The sequence below is a fragment of the Pseudonaja textilis genome, chromosome 6, assembly GCF_049901715.1.
Source record: "Pseudonaja textilis isolate UNSWEBS1 chromosome 6, rPseTex1.2, whole genome shotgun sequence".
In the NCBI taxonomy this organism is placed as follows: Eukaryota; Metazoa; Chordata; class Lepidosauria; order Squamata; family Elapidae; genus Pseudonaja; species Pseudonaja textilis.
The window spans coordinates 18,226,671-18,246,673 of NC_141995.1; the positions used below are offsets into that span (position 1 = coordinate 18,226,671).

The 20,003-nt window shown below is 40.0% G+C and overlaps 1 protein-coding gene across 1 annotated transcript in view; it reads right to left on the reverse strand.

Annotated features, from left to right (window-relative positions):
• Window positions 1-20,003, reverse strand: part of MANBA (mannosidase beta) — a 56,834-nt gene that overhangs the window by 10,361 nt on the left and 26,470 nt on the right. Inside the window, exons 7-13 of the mRNA XM_026698270.2 lie at window positions 15,642-15,752; window positions 15,121-15,272; window positions 14,214-14,331; window positions 11,568-11,654; window positions 8,492-8,659; window positions 4,157-4,375; window positions 2,619-2,783 (exon numbers count right to left, since the gene is read on the reverse strand). Of these exons, the coding sequence (XP_026554055.2) occupies window positions 2,619-2,783; window positions 4,157-4,375; window positions 8,492-8,659; window positions 11,568-11,654; window positions 14,214-14,331; window positions 15,121-15,272; window positions 15,642-15,752 (1,020 nt within the window). The remainder of the gene's footprint in view (window positions 1-2,618; window positions 2,784-4,156; window positions 4,376-8,491; window positions 8,660-11,567; window positions 11,655-14,213; window positions 14,332-15,120; window positions 15,273-15,641; window positions 15,753-20,003) is intronic.

The window sequence follows — 20,003 nt, forward strand, 5'->3', positions numbered from 1 at the left end:
AAGCCTTATTCTATCATATGCTTATTTCTGCTTTTTTCTGCAAAAGTAAGGAATTCAGTGTAACTCTCAATCTCTTCATTCCTATTAAACATAATTAGCAACAATTTTTTCATTAAGATTCTTCCTGAGCTCACTAGCCAGAAAACTCAAGCCAGCCCCATCTTGTGGCCTGCCTGGAACTCTGCAGTTAGATACATTTCTACATTTTAGAGTAAGATTTCATGTACTTTTATCTTCTCCATTTAAAAAAAAAAGCTTGTTTTTGTTTATTACATGTGAATTTATCTGTCACTCAGAAAAGGTAGACTCTAAATCAGAGGTCTCCAAACTTGGCAACTTTATGACTTGTGGACTTCAACTCCCAGAATTCTAAGAGTTTAAGTCCACAAGTCTTAAAAGTTGCCAAGTTTTGGGACTCCTGCTTTAAATTAGAGAAATTATATTTCTTCCTTTTTCACCTTTCAAAAAGGAGTGTAAGAAGTGAAAATGGCATCTCTCCATATGCTTGATTGGGAAAGGACACCAATTGTCTCTATGGAAGCTGGGACTTCCATAGAGATGCCAAGATTAATCTAAGAAAGAACACCAGCCAAAATGTAAAGATTCAGAAAGTTCCTTGGAAATGGGCTTCCAATTATGGGTTCAGCCATGCTACTATCATTTTCCAGACACCAATGTTCTAGGTTTTGACCTTTAAATCATGGCCTGAAATCAGACTATTGGAGAGATCACCTAATTTAATATAAAACTTGGGTAGACATTATGGTCAACAAAAAAAGTCGTCTTAAAATTTCCCTCACTTTCCCACCACCTTTTTTTAAGCTCATATTGAGAGGGTCTTCTCTAATGATGTTTCCAAACTTTGACAAGCAATCCCTCAAGAGCTGTGCTGAGCAAGTTTTGGACTGAAACTGAATCCAATTTCACTGAATTGGGTCATAAGTCCTTAGGTGGAGAGTACACAGACCACAAGAAATAACATTTGTGCTACCTTTACATGCAGCATACATGTAAGTATACATTTTTTCCTTCAGAGAACTTATACATATAGAGGAGACCAGAAGTGGTATTCAGCAGGTTCTGACCACTTCTGGAGAACTGGTAGCGGAAATTTTGAGTAGTTCGGAAAACTGGCAAATACTTCCTCTGACTGGCCCTGCCCCCATCTATTCTCTGCCTCCTGCGTCTCAGCTGATTGGCTGGGTCTACTTTTGTTGCCCTGCCCAGGAGAACGGAGTTGGAAAGCAGGTTAGCGGGTTGGTGAGGGAATGGGGATTTTGCAGTATCCTTCCCCTGTCACGCCCACCAAGCCATGCCCAAGCCACGCCCACAGAACCAGTAGTATAAAATGAAACTCAGAATGAATATGGGAAGCTGGGAAAGTATCAGAGCCTGAAGGAGGTACTAGACAGCATGTGGAAAGTGAAGCAAAGTGGTCCAGGTGATGGTAGAATCACTGTAGATCAGGGGTGTCAAACTGGTGGCTGGCAGGCCGCATTTGTCACATGCAGGCCACACCCATCCCAGATCCACAAAGGAGAAAAACGTCCTCATACATCACATGATGGCATCGTGACCCTGTGAGTTTGACACCCTTACTGTAGACTGTGACTCCTAAGTTGGGAGAGTTGGTTCCAACAGATCCCAGGAAAAACAGTGGCTCTCTGTCTGTAAGGGTGCAGGGCTAGCTGCTTAGCTAACTGGTGGCCTAATGGTGCAGTGGCCAGAATGCAGCCTGGAGTTAGATCCTGACTAGTTTAAGGTTGAATCAGCCTTCCATCCTTCTGAGGTCAGTAAAATGAGAACCCTGATAGTTGGGAGCAATATGTAAGTAATGGTGACATTGTAAATTGCCCAAAGACTGCTGTAAAGGACCATGGGGTGGTCTATAACTCTAAATCAGGGTGTTAAACTCAATTTCATTGAGGGCCGCATCAGGGTTTGACCTGGGGGGGGGGAGCAGGGGGCATGGCCACGATGGGCATGGCCAACTCAATGTCACTCGTGTCAGGAGTACCTGTGGTGACCCGGGTGGGCTGGGGGGATCCACTTTTGCTAGTAGATTGTTTTGTTAGCACTGCCAGTGAAAATGGAGCTTGAGGGGCCCTGCACAACCCAGGCTCCATTTTCAGGTGTGAGGGTCTCCAGCAGCCCTCTGCCAGTGAAAAGGGCCACCGGGCACGGCCCTCCCAAGCTCAGTTTTCGCTGGTAGAGGCACCGTGGGCTGGTCCTTTGCTGTTTCCAGGGTGGCCCCATGGGCCAGCCTTGAGTTTGACACCCGTGCTCTAAGTGATATTGCTATTGCTTAATTGCTAACATAACTGCTTAGCTAAACTACTTAGTTGCTAACAGGTAAGATACTGTACAGAACCCCAAATCGACGATGGAGAAAGACAGATATCACCCAAAGAGTGGGGAGGAATTTTATATAAATACAGGGTATGTTCATACGTACATACACACACACACACAGAGAAAACTTCATTTTGTTCTTAGATCCAAGAACTGGCTTCTGCAAAATGGAATCAAAGTATTTGCTGCACATTTTCCATGAAAAATCTTAACATTAACTCTTTTTTTTTTTTAAGGTCACTGTTAACATTCTGACAAATCCTTACCTGAGTGAGATAGATTGTCTGTTTGAAGTTCTCAACTGGATTTACTACCTGAGGCAATTTAAAGTGAAGCGCTGCCTGCTGAAGCATTTCATCGTTACCTCCAGCATGATGCTGTCTGTGCAGGGAGAAATTACTCGTATAAGACCAATCTTCCTCCACAGAAACCTGAACTTAAAGAGAGTACATTCGTATGATTGTAAGGACATGAATATCATTCGGAAATGCACAGAGCACTTTAAAAATCATATATTGTACTTCAAAATCAGTATCCTATTTATTCATTCAAATAATATAATATCCTCACCTAAAACAAGCACTCTAGAATTCATGCAAACCACTTAAAAATTTGGGAGCCTGGAGGGAATAGCCCTCAGGATGACTCTTTTAAGAAAAAAGTAATAAATTACTGTAATCGCTTTAAATTGTGATAGCTTGTTTATTTTTGTAAAGCTGAAATAAACATATTGTTCCCAATGTTTTATTTAGACACAGGAATCATAATTTCTTTCTTCTGATCCAAGTTGTCCTACCTTTTTGTTTCTACGAAAGAAAATTTTTCAAAGTAGCATTCCTTTCTGAATTCTCCAAGGTACCTTGTTGGTTTTCAGATGAGCTAAGAATCATGCCACAATCACAGAAATCATTTTAAGGCAGCAAAGCGTATCTTATATTCATTCAACAGGCTATCGGTTTAATCTGGAAAAAAAGAAAACCCTGTGCAGACTTGTCAACCATCCTGTGTTGGATTAGAACTGCCTCCAAGCCTCCAGTTAGAGAAGCTTTGGATAATTTATGTTTCTTTTTTGCTTTTGAGCTTAGAAATTAACATAGGCATGCCTGACAAACAGAGAAATAAATACTATTTTAAGTCTGCAGGTTTGGTTTCTCTGTAAAGCCAAGCATGCGCTCACACATCCTTCAACTGAAAAATGGAGGAGAAACAAGAGGTAAGGATTTTTTTTTTCTTTAAATGAAAATGTTTCAACTAGGTGTGGTAGAGCCTAAATGAACATAGTTTCAATGGGTACATTGTGCATTTAATATGCAGATGTTTAAATATACAAACTGCATCAGCAGGGGAAGAAAAGTAACTAAGAAATCTCAGCAGATACTCAATTTACCATCACTACCAGCTCCAGCTCCAGCTGAGAATCCAAGGAAAATCTTAGTTCTGAGTCTATTGAGTCTACCTATATATTATACAATCTCTGAATCTATTAGATTCCCAAAGGTCAAGGTCAGTGTTTCCCCATCTCAGCAGCTTTCAGATGTTTATACTTTAATTCCCAGAATTCCCCAGCCAGCCACTTCGATCTTGCAAAGGCTGCTGAGAGTTCCGAGTTGAAAATGCAGCATCCTATTTTATATGGTTTTATTTGAAGCACAGGATAAAAAGGGTGCTTGGTTCTATAACATTTAATCTTATTCTTTGGTGTTTTGACCTAAGACTGAGAGCAGGTGGGCCCTTGAGCTGATTCCCTAAGTCTTGTGTTACATTCACAAAATGGACTGGAGAGTGAGAAAAGACTTTTATTTACCTGTGCCAAGGTGCTAAAGGAAGGCCATGACTGAAAGCCATATTCAGAGGCAAACCGAGCCCGGGGATACAACGTCCAGTCCCAGCAGTCATTCAGGTAATTGTAATAATGGGTATCTCCATAATGGTTATCATAAGGATTATGAGCCAGCCAGCCTTCCTTGATTGACTCCAATCCGTTGGTAGGGCTTGAGGCAATAAAAGGACGGCTCTTATCTTCCTATATAGAATAAGATTGGACATCATAGTATAATTAGCACCAAGAAATAAAAGAGCTGCTATAAAAAAATATCTAGGCAGATTGTAATTCGGAAAGTAAAAGGCAACATTAGATTTTTCATGGTGAATCACATTTTCTTTTCCCTAGAATACTAATTTCTATTGTTTCTGGTTAACTGAATGTCTCAATAAATATCAGATTCCTGGAATTGGATCTTCAGGTACAAGAAACCGTTTCATATTGCAGCATTGAAAGGGGGGCCATCAAGTTCACAGAATCATAGAGTTGGAAGGGAATAGGGACTTTGGTCCTCTGGTGCAACCTCCTGCTTAGTAGAATAATATAAATCAGGGGTGTCAAACTGGATCCGGCCCATGGGGTGCTTAGATTTGGCTTGCAGGGCCGCTCTGAAAATAGCAAGGAGATAGCAAGGGACCGGCCCTCGGTGCCTCTGCCAGCAAAAACAGAGTTCTTGGGCCCCATTTTCATCTGTGACGGCCTCCTGCACCCCTCTGCCAGCCCTATTTTCACTGGCAGAGGCTGCAGGAGGCTGTCACAGACAAAAATGGGGCCCGGGGGACGACGATATGATATACCCCCCTCCCCAAGCTCCATTTTTATGGGCAGAAGGCCAGCAAAAGAAACTAAAAACAAAACAAAAAGAGAAATGTTTCCCCTTTTGCATTTGAGCATGCAAGAAGGGACAGGAAAGGAGAAAGGGAAAGAGGAAGAGGAAAAAAAAGAAGGAAAGATGGGAAGAGAGCAAGGAAGGAAAAAGAAGGAAAGGGGGGAAAGAAGAAGAAAGGAGAATGAAGAGGGAAGGAAAAAGAAGAAAAGGAAGGGAGGGAAGGAAGGAGGGAGATTATGAGAGGGAGGGAGGGTCTGAGGGAAGTCCTGCCTTAGCACTTGGCCATCAAAGGTGCACCCGACACGAGTGATGTCAAGCTGGCCACACCCACCCTGGCCCCGCCCACCCCGGCCATGCCCCACCAGTCCCAAGTTAAAACAAAACCCTGATATGGCCCTCAATGAAATTGAGTTTGACACCCCTGATATAAATTAAACTATTAAATGGCTGAATGGTGTTTTTTTTTACATATCTAGTAATTAAACTCCCATTTCTCTACAAACTAGTAGATAGAAAATCTTGCACGGTTTAGGACTCACACGTGCACTTGGTTTGTACTAATCCAAGATGCTCTCTTCACACTCTTTTACAGTAGAGCTGACTAAATTCCCACCCAGTTTAGCCATTTACACTGCCAAGGCATCTTCATAGAGTTAATGCAGAGTGGGAACACCATGTCATGCTGCCTTATCAATTCTCCCCTCTCCCTGATAAATTCAAGGCAACACAACAAGGTTATGTGGTTTTTCCAAGGTTTCTTATGCTGACAGGAAAGATACCCTGTGTGCGTATGTAGGCAGTATGAGAGAGAAAGGAACTGCAAAAGCAAAAGGAGAGGAAAGGAGATGCTAGGTGGATGTTGATTGTTAAACTTCTGCTTTGACCACTGGAAGAGAATAGTTGTTAATTATTTGCTTTCAGAAAAAAAGTGAGCTTCGGGGGATGAAACCAGTTTTTGGAAAAACTGAGAAAGGGCCAACAAGTGGTATCCAGGAAATGAAGATGTGATTCCTTTTATAGTACATTTCTTAGGCATTGCCTACATAATTTTATCCTCCCAGTTTTATTTAAGTCTTTGACAACTTCCAAAGAAACAACTCATTATATCTGCATCCTGCAGAACAAAGGAATCTTTCACCCTTGTCAGTTGGCCTCCTAACTATTGTGCATAATTCCCTATGTACATTCACCGTTTTAGCTATCAAACTCGGCTCTTTCATTATAAGACGAGGCAATTTGGAGGATAATCCCAGGGAGTAGAAGCTATTTTTCTCTCATAACCAAGATAATCCAGAAGGGAGCTGGTGCCTTCCATCTTCAATATGGATAGTATATGGCAGGGGTGTCAAACTTGATTTCATTGAGGGCCACACCAGAGTTGTGTGTGACCTCAGGGAACCAGGGTAGGTGTGGCCAGCTTGATGTCACTAGTGTTGGGGGTGCCTGTGGTAGCCCAAATGCTCTGCCAGCAAAAACAGGCTCCCAAGTTCTGTCTTTGGCTGCGACGGCCTCTTGTAACCCTCTGCCAGTGAAAACGGAGCTCAGGAGGGCCACGTGTGACCCTCTCGAGTTCTGTTTTCATTAGCAGAGGCACTGCAGGCTGGTCCTTTGCTGTTTCCAGGGCAGCCCCGTAGGCCAGATCTAACCACCCCACAGACCAGATCTAGCCAGAGGGCCTTGAGTCTGACATCCCTGATATATGGCATATCTAAAGCTCATTCTATCTTTGCAGGGAACGAAACAGAAAATCGGACAAAAGAATTCACCTCCTAATCAATTTCTTGGAGAAGCCCTTTCATCCCCTATAAGCACAGGGCTCTAGGAACAGCTTTGTATCTAGGCAGCTGCCGCCGTATGTTTTATTCTCAGTGGGCTGTATGTGGATGCAGCCATGACAATTGCCTGCATAGGCAGCTGCTGAAACCATCAGAGAATGATATTAAATTGCATCATCTGTTGAACAATCTTTCAAGAGGGGAAGCCAGTTCCAATGTTTATACTTCTTTTCCTATGGTAAATTATTTCTTTTACCAGACAGAGCGCTTCAATGTGGGCAATACAGGGAAGAACTTTCTTTCCAGTCCCCAAAAGCCTTTGTACCTACAATTAAAAAAATTAATATGAGCCCTTTCAGACTATTCTTGCCAGATTAGGATTGCAGCTATTCAACAACAGAATGCTTTCAGAAGTACAAATGCTGGGGGAGAAGAAGGGAAACGAGCCCAAAGTACAATGTTTGCATCTTATAATGTATCATAAACAGCTTCCTGGGAATTCAGAAAAATTCAAAACAATCACTGCACACATTTAAAGCTGGCCTACACAGCTTGTAACCATATCTTTGACATTACAATATGAAATGGCCATTGGCAGGTATAATAACTTTCCAGGATTTCTTGTCTGCTTAAGATTTCAGAAAAGAGGAGGAGAGGGAAGAAGAAAATACAAGGAAGTAAGGAAAAAAAGGTGAGAGATAAGACATCTGCTAATCCAAACAACATGGCAGCTGGGCAGGGATTGATTCAGGAGGTAGCTGGGCCTGGATCAGCCTTATATAGAAGGGGGGAAAAAACTAAGTGTCTTCAAAACTAAGGATTCATGCTCATGTATTGTGAGCAATGCAATAAGGTCATCAAGATGATGCATAACAAGGGCATGATAAAAACAGCCTCCTCTTTCCAAACCAGCAGCATATCATTAGGTCTATTAGAGGAGTCAGACAAGATTCCTAAAAACACAAAGGTGTTCCAACAGAATCCAGGAGGCTAAACTAGGACAGATAATCATCACCATTTTTAAAACAGATTGTAAAACTTCCTCTTTACAGAATGATTTCATCTCCTATCTTGTTCTTTTTTCTTTTTTTTACAAAATAAATTAAGAAATACTATTACTATTAATATAGCGTCATAATCAGTAAGTTACCATGTCCCAGTCTGAACAGACCACCTCCAGTTGCAAAATGAAAAAAGGAAATATGCATCTCTTTGACTCAGGAGTCCCTGGGAAAGACTAGGTATATCAGCCAAACGCAAAGTAAAAGGTAATTGTTGTTTTTCCTAATTTTGAGAAAAAACTGTATGATCTCTTTTTAAACATATTTAGCAAGGCAAACAACGGATATTCAAATTGGGACACTGCCTGGTCTTTTCCCCTAGAGCAAAACTCTTCTAACCTGCTACAATAGGCAATCAACAGAAAAAATTATTTTAATACGTATCTTACAAAGCCAGCACAAATATAAGGGGAAAGCAGAACATAAAATGTTGTCAGCGCATTTTGAAAACATCAGGACTCAAAGGAAACAGATGTTTCCAGATTTTATCTAGTGCATCTTCAGTGTTAAGGGTTTGCCTGCAAAATTATTCAAAACAATCTACAGTACTTATTTCCAACTCTGAAGGAAAGTCATAATTTATCAGAACATAAAACCAACTAAAATGTCAGCCCTTTTTAGATCTCATAAGGTGGGGGCGGACACTACTTACAGCAAAAACAATTTCTCGGATATTATCAACATAAAGTGTCACATAATCTTTGAAATAAAGGTTCATCTGTGCACTTGGAATGGAGAACCAATTGGTGGAAAGTGCAACTTCATTTTCATTGTTCCCGCTCCATAAAATGATGGACGGGTGATGTTTCAGTCGCTTTACCTGGAAAGAATAAGACTTCTTTCAACTTAAACAACTTATTTGTGTAAAATTGCAAATTATTTATATCAGAAGCATTTGTATGAAAAAAACTAAAGTCAAACAAAAGAAAAGTAATTCTTCCAAGACTGACTTTTTTCAGATGCCCTAAGAGTGCAACTTCCACTAATCGAAGCAAGTGTGACCAAGGCTACCTTAAAAGACAAAGGACACAAATGGAAAAAAACCCAACCCTGACTTACGGTGCATTCAGAAAGTATTCACTTTTGTCAATTTTGTTATGCTGCAGTCTAATTCTACAGATTCTACTTATGCCAATGTGATATTTTAGGTTTTTTTTTTTCTTTTTAATAACTTTACAGACATTTCTAAAATTCTGTTTTCACTATGTCATTATGGAGTACTGAAAGTAGATTAATGAGAAAAAAAATGAATTTCAACAACAGTAGAATCAGGCTGCCACATAACAAAATTGACAAAAGTTAAAGGGGTCTGAATACATTCTGAATGGACTGTAAATTCACCAAGTGTCTTAATGTACCTGGAAACATCACATAGTATAAAGGAACCTGTTCTTCATATTCTGGGAGTGACTTTTGTTCTAAAAAGTCCAAAGAACAAGAATCTTTACACCAACTCCTGTTTAAGTTTTTTTTAAAAAAAGTTAAACTGATTACTAAAAAAAAGAATAATAGAATTGCCCAATCATTTCTATTGAATCTGCTAGCTAGGCTTATCTCTGATAAAAAATAAAAATAAACAGGGCATTTAATGTTCTGAAGTTTTTATCAACAGAATGGAAATTTCCAAAGTCACTCCCCGTGAAAGGATTAATCGAGTCATATCTTCTTCCACCAAGGCAAATTATCAGAGCCATATCTATTATGTAATATGACACAGCAACAAAACACTGCTTACCTTAGTTTTCTTAGAGAAATCAGAATAGTTTAAAGCAGCGTTTTTCAAATTCAGCCACTTTAAGATACGTGGACTTCAACTCCCAGAATTCCCCAGTCAGCCATTCTGGGAGTTAAAGTCCGCATATCTTAAATTGCTGAGGTTGAGAAACACTGATTTAGAGGATATTTCATGTGGCTGCAACATGCTTGTAAAGAGGGCACAGAAGAGGCTGTACTTCCTGATAATGCTCAGGAAGATAAATCTATCTCAGCATCTACTTCTGTCCTGCTACCGCAGCATCATTGAGAGTGTCCTGACATACTGTATTCTTGTATGGTATGGGAACAGCTCTGTAGCGGACTAAAAAGCTCTACAGAGAATCATTAAAACTGCACAGAATGGGCTCCAGCTACCAACCCTGGATGACATCTTCACATCTCGCTGTTTGAAGAAGTTGCACAACATTCTCAGAGACTCTTCCCATCCTGCTTACAATCTTTATGAACTGTTGCCTTTTGGCAGAAGGTACAGAACAATTAAAACTCAGACTACACATTTTCTCAACAGTTTTTATCCCAGAGCTATAATTGCACTTAACAATGAACTTAAGGATCACCATTAGTGAGTATTACTTGGTCTGTTGTGTGGATGCTTGTGTGTGTTTTAGGGAGCAGGAAAGTTTGGTGGGTGGTGGGTGTTTGGGATTGTCATATGTGTGTGTGTGGGTCTGGTCTCTGGGTGTTATGTGAATTTTGTTGTACGTATACTGTGTATATACGTACAATGTCAATAAAGAATTCAATTCAATTCAATCTATAAACATATGGGTTATACTTATACAGACGTACAGCCATTTGTTTAGTAACAAAGTTACAATGACACTGAAACAACTGACTTACGACCGGTTGTCACACTTACAACTGTCATAGCATCCCCATGATCACGATCAAAATTTGGGTGCTTGCAACTGACATGTATTTAGAACAGTTTCAGCCTCCTGTGGTCATGTGATCACCATTTGCAATCTACTCAGCTGACTTCCAACAAGGAAAGGCAATGAGGAAAGCCAGATTTGCTTAATGACCACATGATTTACTTAACAACTGCAGCGATTTGCTTAACAATTGTGGCAAAAAAATTAGTAATAAAATTGGGCGTGACTTGCTTAGTTGCCTTACTTAGCAATGGAAATTCTGGTCTCAATTGTTATTGTATGTCGAGGACTATCAGCAATGCATAAAACCTGGAGATTGTTAAGCTCTCTGCTCCAGGTTGGGGAAAGGGGAGGGGGTTATTTTAATTAAACAAGAAATGGGAAGCTAATGTGCTGCACAGTAAATTACTTCTCAAGCATGACCTCCATGTTTGCAAATATCTGGGTTTCCTTTGATATCAGAAGGATTCTTAGAAATTAAAAGGAAACCATTAAGTTATCTCCCACCCGTGCCTCTCTTACTCTCTCCCTCCCACCACATCTTTTCTCTTTTTCCTCCTCCTTGGCTGATATCCATATAAAATAATGAAGAGGTCTCCTTTGGCATCAGTGGAAGCTTTTAGGATGCTGTGCATGTGGAGAATTTCATCATATGAGGGGAAAAATGGTTAACAGGCCAGGATTCCCCATTTCCCATGGAAGCTTTATGGAGATTTTAAGGATGTGACACACAGGATGGAACAATCTCAGACTGCATCTAACCACAGAACAAGAGTTACCCACCTCTGACATAACTGCTCTGTGAACCAGTTTTAAACAATGTTACTCTACTCTTTCAGTTACTCAATTTCATATCATAGCTTGCTATGTGGACAGTTAACCATATTAGATAGAAGGTTTGCATATCCACCATTAACATCTTCCACACATTGTGGGAAGGAAGGGAACAGTGGATTAACAGTAGGATTGGACTACTTGGAGCAAGATAAACTTGTTGATGAACCTTCAGCTGACATGAATGTTTACTTCTTTGTGATAGTTCATCATAACTTTCATCCCCATGTAATCATACCATACCTGATGAGTAATTTCTGCTCTTACTGAGTCTAAGTAGTCTTGGTTGGTTGGATAAAGGGCACACGCAAACATAAAGTCTTGCCAAATCTAGAAAATTAAGGGGGGGAAATTGATGTTCAATAAACAACTGGTGTCTTTCTATAAAGGCAGAACATGTATTATATAGCATATCAGTGATTCCAACCTGTTATTTAACAAAAAGTTTTGGAGCATATCATCCATTAAGGGCATACTGACTAGAGATTAGGAAGACTGTTATGTCACAGATCCGAAGGGCACTAAATCAAGAAAGATTGCCTTAAGGGTTACTTTTTTAAAAGAATACACAGTCATAAAAATATCATTTTCCTCCAAATTGTACTTAAAAGTTAGGTTCCTGTCACATTTTCTTGAAAATATGTCTATGAATATAGAGCTTGTTTCTAATTGATATATACAGCACTACAGGATAGCAGTATAGAAGATATAATAAAAACACAATAAAGGTTTGCTGTAGCCCAACAAAATTGGGGTGATTAGGGGCTACATTAACCATGATAGTGGAAAATGCTACATGCAGTAATATAAAGTAATGAAAAAAATGATGGCTTAATTGTTGTCAAACATCCTACAGCCATCATAGTCTTTAGCTTGAATACAAAAAGGTAAACATGGTTTGTTTCCTCAACAAGCAATTGGGTAGAATACCCACATAAATAAAAACACCTAAGGCAGCAATTCCAAATTTGGTGTCCTCTGATGTCTGGAAACTACAAACTCCCAGATTTCTCCATGTTTGTGGGAATTGAAACTCAGCCTGTCTGGAGGAAACAAAGTCACAAAACCTTGGATTGAGGCTTACATTCACAAAACAGGCAAGAGCTTATGAATACTTGTCCCAGTATTCCTTCTTTGGAATGATTGTTCCTCATAAAACAAAATGCAAATTATCAGCAGGATTATTTTTATTATAGAAACAGCAAAAATACAAGATACACACACAGATAAAACTTTGAAATAACAGAAGCTTCAAGTAATCAAGTTTGGACTTTGCCTGGAAAGAGAATGAGATGTGGCACTCAAAACAGGCTCTAAATTCTTCAAGCTAAACTGTGCACTTTTTGCACCAGGTTCAATCTTTCTAGAGGGAAGAGTTAGAGGAAGGGGAAAGCAAGAAAAATAATTGTATCTGGATGTGATCCAAAGAACCCAAGGTGGGAGCTGAAGCTTCACCTAACTATATCATTTCATGGATATGATTGATCTGCCCTTTCAAGCAGGTGTCTTTCTCCTAATCATACTTCTGTTTATATGTGCATGTATATACTGTAGATATAGATATACTCTTCATTTTTTTAAAAATGGGTTTTGAAACTTTCTGAGTTTGGTCTCAAGCCAGAGCTGTGTATTTTTTAAAAAAAGAAAAAGTATTATTTGCTTTCTAAAATAAGAAATTTCAAAATAGTCTAAAGCTTTCAATTATCTTCTGATGCCTAAATTATATTTTACAGCATTTGGACTTTAATGTATCTGTGGAATCCTTGGTGCTCTCTGAGCTTGGTTTTTTAATTGCAGATGTTTTGCTACCAGACTTGTTGAAGATGTGATCTCAGGGGTGTCAAACTCAAGGCCTGAGGGCTGAATCCAGCCCATGGGGTGTTTAGATCTGGGCCGCAGGGCCACCCTGGAAGCAGCAAAGGACCAACACGTGGTCCTCTGCCAGTGAAAACGGAGGTCTACCAGTGCTGAAGGAGGCTGTTGTGGCCAAAAACAGGGCCTGGAGGGGCAAGCACAGGCCACTCAAGCTCCATTTTTGCTGGCAGAGACCTGCAGGAGGCCATTGCAGCTGAAAACAGAGCTCAGGAGCCCCTTTTTGCTGGCAGAGCGCTTGGGCCACCACAGGTGCCCCAACGTGGTGATGTCAAACTGGCCATGCCCACCCCGACCTCCGAGGTCAAACACAACCCTGATGCAGCCTTCAATGAAATTGAATGTGAGACCCGACCCCTGTGTTTTCTAGTCTGGTAATAAAACATTTGCAAACAAACAACCAAGCTCAGAGAGCACAAAAGATTTCATAGGTGAACCCTGAGTTATATATATTCTCTTCTATTGGTTCTAACATATCTCAAAAGACAAAACGAACTACCACAGTGAGAATTTAGTAATAATACAGGTTAGAAACCACACATATTTTAGATACCAAGAAGACCAAAACTAAACAGGAAACAGTTCCTCATGCTTCTCATTCTACTTCTGCATTTTTCTACTCAGTAACTTTTGGTTTTATTCCTTTTGCATTTCCCAGAATAGGAAGACATATGAATTGTTGAAGTGTGCAATTTTTACTACTTGAGCATAGATTCAGTAAACTAAAAGCACCAGGGGTTTCTGTTTTTTCAGCATATTCACAAACTGCTGAAGAATAGACTGGTTAATCTGGCTAAGCATTCCCACACTAGTGCATCAGACACACAATATTAGATTTTAGATCTGTTCCAATAGGATTCACTTTCTATTCCCTGGCTTAAGCTGTTACCTGTGGTTTTACTACAGAAACAGGCAACTAATGTGCACCTAAATGCTGCATTTAATTTAGAAAATAATATTTGGGCGACTACATTTGAAGTCAGTTGCTGCTAACACATGCTGGTTTTGGTGATTTACCATGATTCCTAGTTCATCACAGATCTCATAGAACTCATCTTGTTCATATAGGCCTCCTCCCCAAATTCGAAGTATATTCATATTGGCATCAACTGTTGACTGCAATAAGAGCCGTAACCTATCAGGAAGAAGCGAGAGTTCAATCTTACCGAGCAGCAAGTGCTACCCTGTAGAAAAATATAAGGAAGTAGTAAATATTTCATTTGAAAGCATGAACATAATTCAATGGTGACCTTGCTTTTTATCTTTTGGCACTGAGTTATTCCCTGAGCAGCACAGAACTGAAGGAAAGATACAAGGCTACCATATTTTCTGGGTTGTCCCCTAAGGTGCTGTCAATCTAACATTTTCAAAAGATAACTGGACTTTTGATTTTTTTTTTAAACTTTTCGCTTCTCATCCAAGAAGTTTCTTCAGTTCTGAACTGAAAAACTGAAGAGCTTCTTGGATGAGAAGCGAAGCATCTTCAAAGCTGCCTTTTGAAAAAGCACCTTCAGGACAACCATGATTGAATGACTCAGGTTCTCCAGACAGATTTTCTGGGTGTTGCCATGGACTAATAATGAAATTAATCTTTGCAAGCTGATATTTTCATCCTTCTTTCAAAGACGCAGTAGCCTGAAAATGGGGGTGGGGGGGGTGAGGGGGTGAGAAATCAGCTACTGCTAAATTCCCAGTCCTTTCAAAAGATCTTTTGTTTTAACATGTCCCTTCTCCTTTAAGAACTCTTCAATATATCTTATTTCTAGAATGCCAGAATTACTTATATTCCATTAGAAAGCAATATTAACATTTCTACACAACTGTTTCAAAACTGTTTCAAAATTCTCCAACTTTTAATCAAGTGGATGCCTCTATAGGGAAATTTCCTATAGCGAACATCTAAAAAACATTTGTTCAAACTCACATTTTAGAGTTCACTTTGTCAGGAAAAGAATCAGCTGGAATCCAGTTGGAGCCTTTCATAAAAATGGGCAGTCCATTTATTCTGAAATAAAAACTCAAACCGGGCGAATCAGGAATAGATTCCTCTTCCAGTTCTACTGTCCGAAAATAAACCTGGGGAAAATGAAAATGTGGACATATTTGAAAAAAAATCTGCTGATATTGATGGATAGACGGAGAACCTAAGATCAAATATAGCCATTCATTCACAACTTTCTCTTTAACACAGGTAGGCTGCAAAATGAAAATATTAAAATAGACACTGGAATATTTTAGCAACACTGGACAATAACTTAATGTGTGTATAATTGAGAAGGGGGGGGGCACAGTTCAGGCTCCATTCATCCACTTCAACATGATATGTGCAAAAATCTTGCAATATGTAGTGGCCCCTTGACTATTAATATAGTGCAATCTATGAATCCAGTCACAAAGGCTATGAAAGAGACAGAGCTGTAATGCTAAGTAGATGATCTGACATACCTTCCAATGTTTTATGATTTTGTATTCTTCCTGCATAATGAACATTGTTGTCATGTTGTATCCAGGCTGATTTCCATGTCCAGATGGCCACCAAAGTTCCACTGGCACACTCTTTATAAACCCCACATGAGGGAAAGAAAGAAATATGATGAAAACCATTCAACTCATAGAGAACTGTTCCTTGAACAAACAACCACCTTAAATATTCCTTGAATGATGAACCAAGAGCTAAGAATATGACAAAGCAACCCTTCCAGACAATTATCTGCACTAGATATTCGTGATATAAGGATTCCATTTTAGTCAGATTTTATACACTAAGGAGCTATTGCTTTATGCCAATTTAAATATTATTTATTTTTAAAAAATAAAGGTATGACGCCATAATCTAAAACTCATCCAGTTATGCTCATGATCAATTCAAAATTTCCTCTATCAACTGATCTTATGTGATCAGTGACCATTATTTACTTCATTTTAGGAAAATGAAATCCAAGTCAATATACAGAACAGGTATTATCTTTACAAGGCAGAGAATATTCACTGTAGCATTCAGAACCTATTATTAGTGCCATTAAACCAATCAAAAAATGATTTGTGAGGCGAAGGAAGAAACTCAGTGTCAGGTATATGTACAGTACCGGATCATCCTAACACTTAATAACTGTTTCCTGCATTCCTCAAAATAAATGGGGGTGGGTATGTGGGTATAGTTGTTGCCACTAACAGTATGACTTCTCAGTACAAAGCAAAGTGAAAAATCCCTGTTCTCCAGCAACCAAAACATGCCCAAGAATACTTACTTTGAACTAGGTCAGGGGTGTCAAACTCGACTTCATTGAGGGCTGCATCAGGGTTGTGTTTGACCTTGGGGCACTGGACTGGACATGGCCAGCTCAATGTCACTCGTGTGACACTGCTAGTAGTTTGTTTTGCTAGCACTCTGCCAGCAAAAACACTATTCTTGAGGGCTGCACATGGCTCTCCCGGGCTCTGTTTTTGGCTGCAATGGCCTCCTGCAGCCCTCTGCCAGTGAAAACAGAACCTTATTTTCACTGGCAGAGGCACCGCAGGCTGGTCCTTCACTGTTTCCAGGGGCCAGATCTAAGGCCTTGAGTTTGACACCCCTGAACTAGGTGATCAGTGCAGCCAGTTGGCCTGTGGTGAAAAATCTCTGTTGGTGCCATTAGGACCAGTCATAAACTATTGTCTGCTAGCAAGTGATTGACTGAGAACCAATTGTTGACTTCCTGCTGCTAAAAGCAACAGAAACAAATAAACTGACAAGGGTTTCACTAGAAGATGAGGAAAAAAAGCTTGTTGCTTTTATCTTTCTTCCAGCAACTCTTAAACATCAGCTAGAGTAGACTTTAGTAAGTTCTTTTTCAGGTACTGTAATAGCATTTAAGTCCAGTTTAATGGTCTCTCTTTTGATCACCTGGCACTATGAATAATATGCTCCATGCTGAGGATCTGGAAATGTATATTAGCATCAAAGCAGAATGTACCAGAACATCGTACATGTTTTCCTTCCTCCGCTACTCTATCCTGCCTCACCAGTTGCCATCTGAAGTAATTTTAGAATGGTGACGTAGGGTTCAGAGAATTTGGAGGATGAATATGATAGGGATAGGTGGGTGTTAGGTAAGGTGCCAGCCTAGAAAGCAGGAGACTGCGAATTCTAGGCCTCCCTTAGGCACGAAAGCTGTCCGGGTGACTTTGGACCTGTTATTCTCTCTCAGCCCAACCCATATTTGCTGTAATAGTAATAATAAAGACTAAATATCATAAGCAAAGGCATGGCTGCCTCATTAAAAACAAAATTTCCCCCAAATCTAACATTCTTGCCTACTGAGATCTCATGTGAATTTATTTTACAAGATTTTAACCATTAAAAATAACTAAAGCACTATATTAAAAAAAATCATCTTAATTTGAGTGTCCTTAAGTATAAGGGTACTACAACCACTATACTGTTAACTCCTGGACTACACGCTGTCTGAGGTCCTCACACGGTACTACATAAGACTACTGTTGTTGGCCCCTGGGGTATCATGCAACTCATTCTGCTGTCATAGGAAATCATTTTGCAAACTTTTCCTATGCAAGGTTCATTATAGGTTTCCATCCTGACTTGCTATATAATTTTTTTTTTATAAGACCTGCATAAAAGTTCCCAGGTGATTCACCAGACTCTGTTCACAATTACGGTAGCATTCCCTTAACCGAGTGTCCTCCCAATAGGTCAGGTGGCATCAAAATGCTTAGGTAGCACGACTCTTGTCTATCAATGGATCAACGTCAACCCCTTTTTATTAGTGTAATATTTAACAGTGAACACATTTTAAATACAGTTGTTTGTTTTAGGCAGAAGTGTTTGCTTCTTTTATGTAAAGTAAATCCTGGTGTAAAATTTTATCCCTGAAAAAGTTATGAGATATACCTGAACATTTTAAATGAATAGATGTTGGACACCTGAATGGTCAATAGCCTGGATATTTCACATGCAACAACTAGAGAAGAAACATTTAAACAATCCAGTTTGTTGTGTCTATTACCAAGGCATTACACTGTAAAGTCACTAATGCTTTACCTTTCATTATCTGGGATTACATCAAGCAGGAAGCATGCAAGGATAACATGGATTCTTAGCAGAGAGCACAAAGCATTACTAATATGCCTCTTTCATTCTGCAGCATAAAATAGAGAATGGCATAGAAGCACAGCCATTGGCTGTTAGTGATGTCACATCCCCACTCACCCATTTGCTCGTCCTTTGCTAGAAAACACCAAATATATTCAACTTGAGTAAGAAGTGAGGGGGAGAGAGAGAAATTTATACCATTTTGGAGGGCCTCAAATGATTGGAACAACCTTGTCTTTGGCACTCTTCCCAGGAATAAATTGTAGCTGCTTTTAGAAAAAAAAACGTTTTGAGATTTAATACGTCAAATCCACAGAGCAACATCAACTGCAGCTACAGATTTTCTACACTATATAAATCTCATTTCTGAGTGCTTCATCATAGGAGCATGCAAACAAGGGGTCAGGGAAAATGAGACCGATAAGCAACAAATGTGTTGTTATAATGGAACAACAAATGTGTTATTATAATCATAGGACTTATCTGCTAATGCTGCTGAATGGTTTTAAATCTGGCCTCCTAAATGGAACTTCTGAAGCAAATTGGTTTGTCCTATTCTGCAAGTCTTCATGAAGGCTCATCTGACAGTCAAACTGTAGATTAAATTGTGACTGAAGAAATCACAGTAAGTATTACAAAGCCATGTATGGTTCAAACGGAAGGTTTTTTATGTGGTTTATTTTCCTGGTTGGCCTGTGAGCATAAGAGGAGACTGGAAGAACTTCAAAGTAGGTCCATTCCAGCTGCAGTATATTCTGTTGCTTCATCTTTTTTTTATGCCCTCCTCTTGGGGGTGGAGAAAGCTAAAATCAGGATACAAGGAGGACAGAGAGACAGATCCAGTCTTGGTCCAGTAAAGCAAAGCACTTAGATCGCTTCACAATGCTTTGCAGCCCCTCTAAGTGATTTACAGAGTCAACATATTGCCCCCAACAATTTGGACCCTCATTTTAGGAACCTCAGAAGTATGGGAGGCTGAGTCAACCTTGAGCCCGGTGAGATTTGAACTGCCAAAGTGCAGGCAGCCAGCAGGCCTGCAGTATTGCACTCTATTATACTATCGTGACTCAGTAACGATCAGAATGCTATAATGTCCAGGTTTGCTTTTATTATACTAATACATTGAAAAGGAGTAAGCTAATACAAAGGTGGCTGGGATGCAAACTAAGGCAGGAGATAAACAATACATTGAGCTCAACCACAGTTTACAATGTCTTCTAGTATCTGGCTATTGTGTGAAAAGTAAGCAGGGATTTTTGCATCAAGCACAGAGAAGAATGCAATGCCCTAGGTACAAAATGAAGTATTAGAGCATTAAACACCAACTGTAACCACTTGACAATACCCATTCTTTAATCATCTAGGCCAGGGATGTCAAACTTGATTTTATTGAGGGCCACATCAGTGTTGTGTTTGACCTCGGGGGGGGGGGGACAGGGTGTGGCCAGGGTGGGTGTAGCCAGCTTGAAATCACTCATGTTGGGGGCACCCATGGTGGCCCGAACGCTCTGCCAGAGAAAACAGGCTCCCGGTCGAGCTCTGTTTTTGGCTGGGATGGCCTCCTGCACCCTCTGCTAGCACGGCCCTCCTGTGCTCCCTTTTCACTGGCAGAGGCACTGCAGGCCGGTCCTTCACTGTTTCCAAGGTGGCCCTGCAAGCCAGATCTAAGCACCCCAGGAGCTGCATCCGGTCCATGAGTCTTGAAATTGACATCCCTG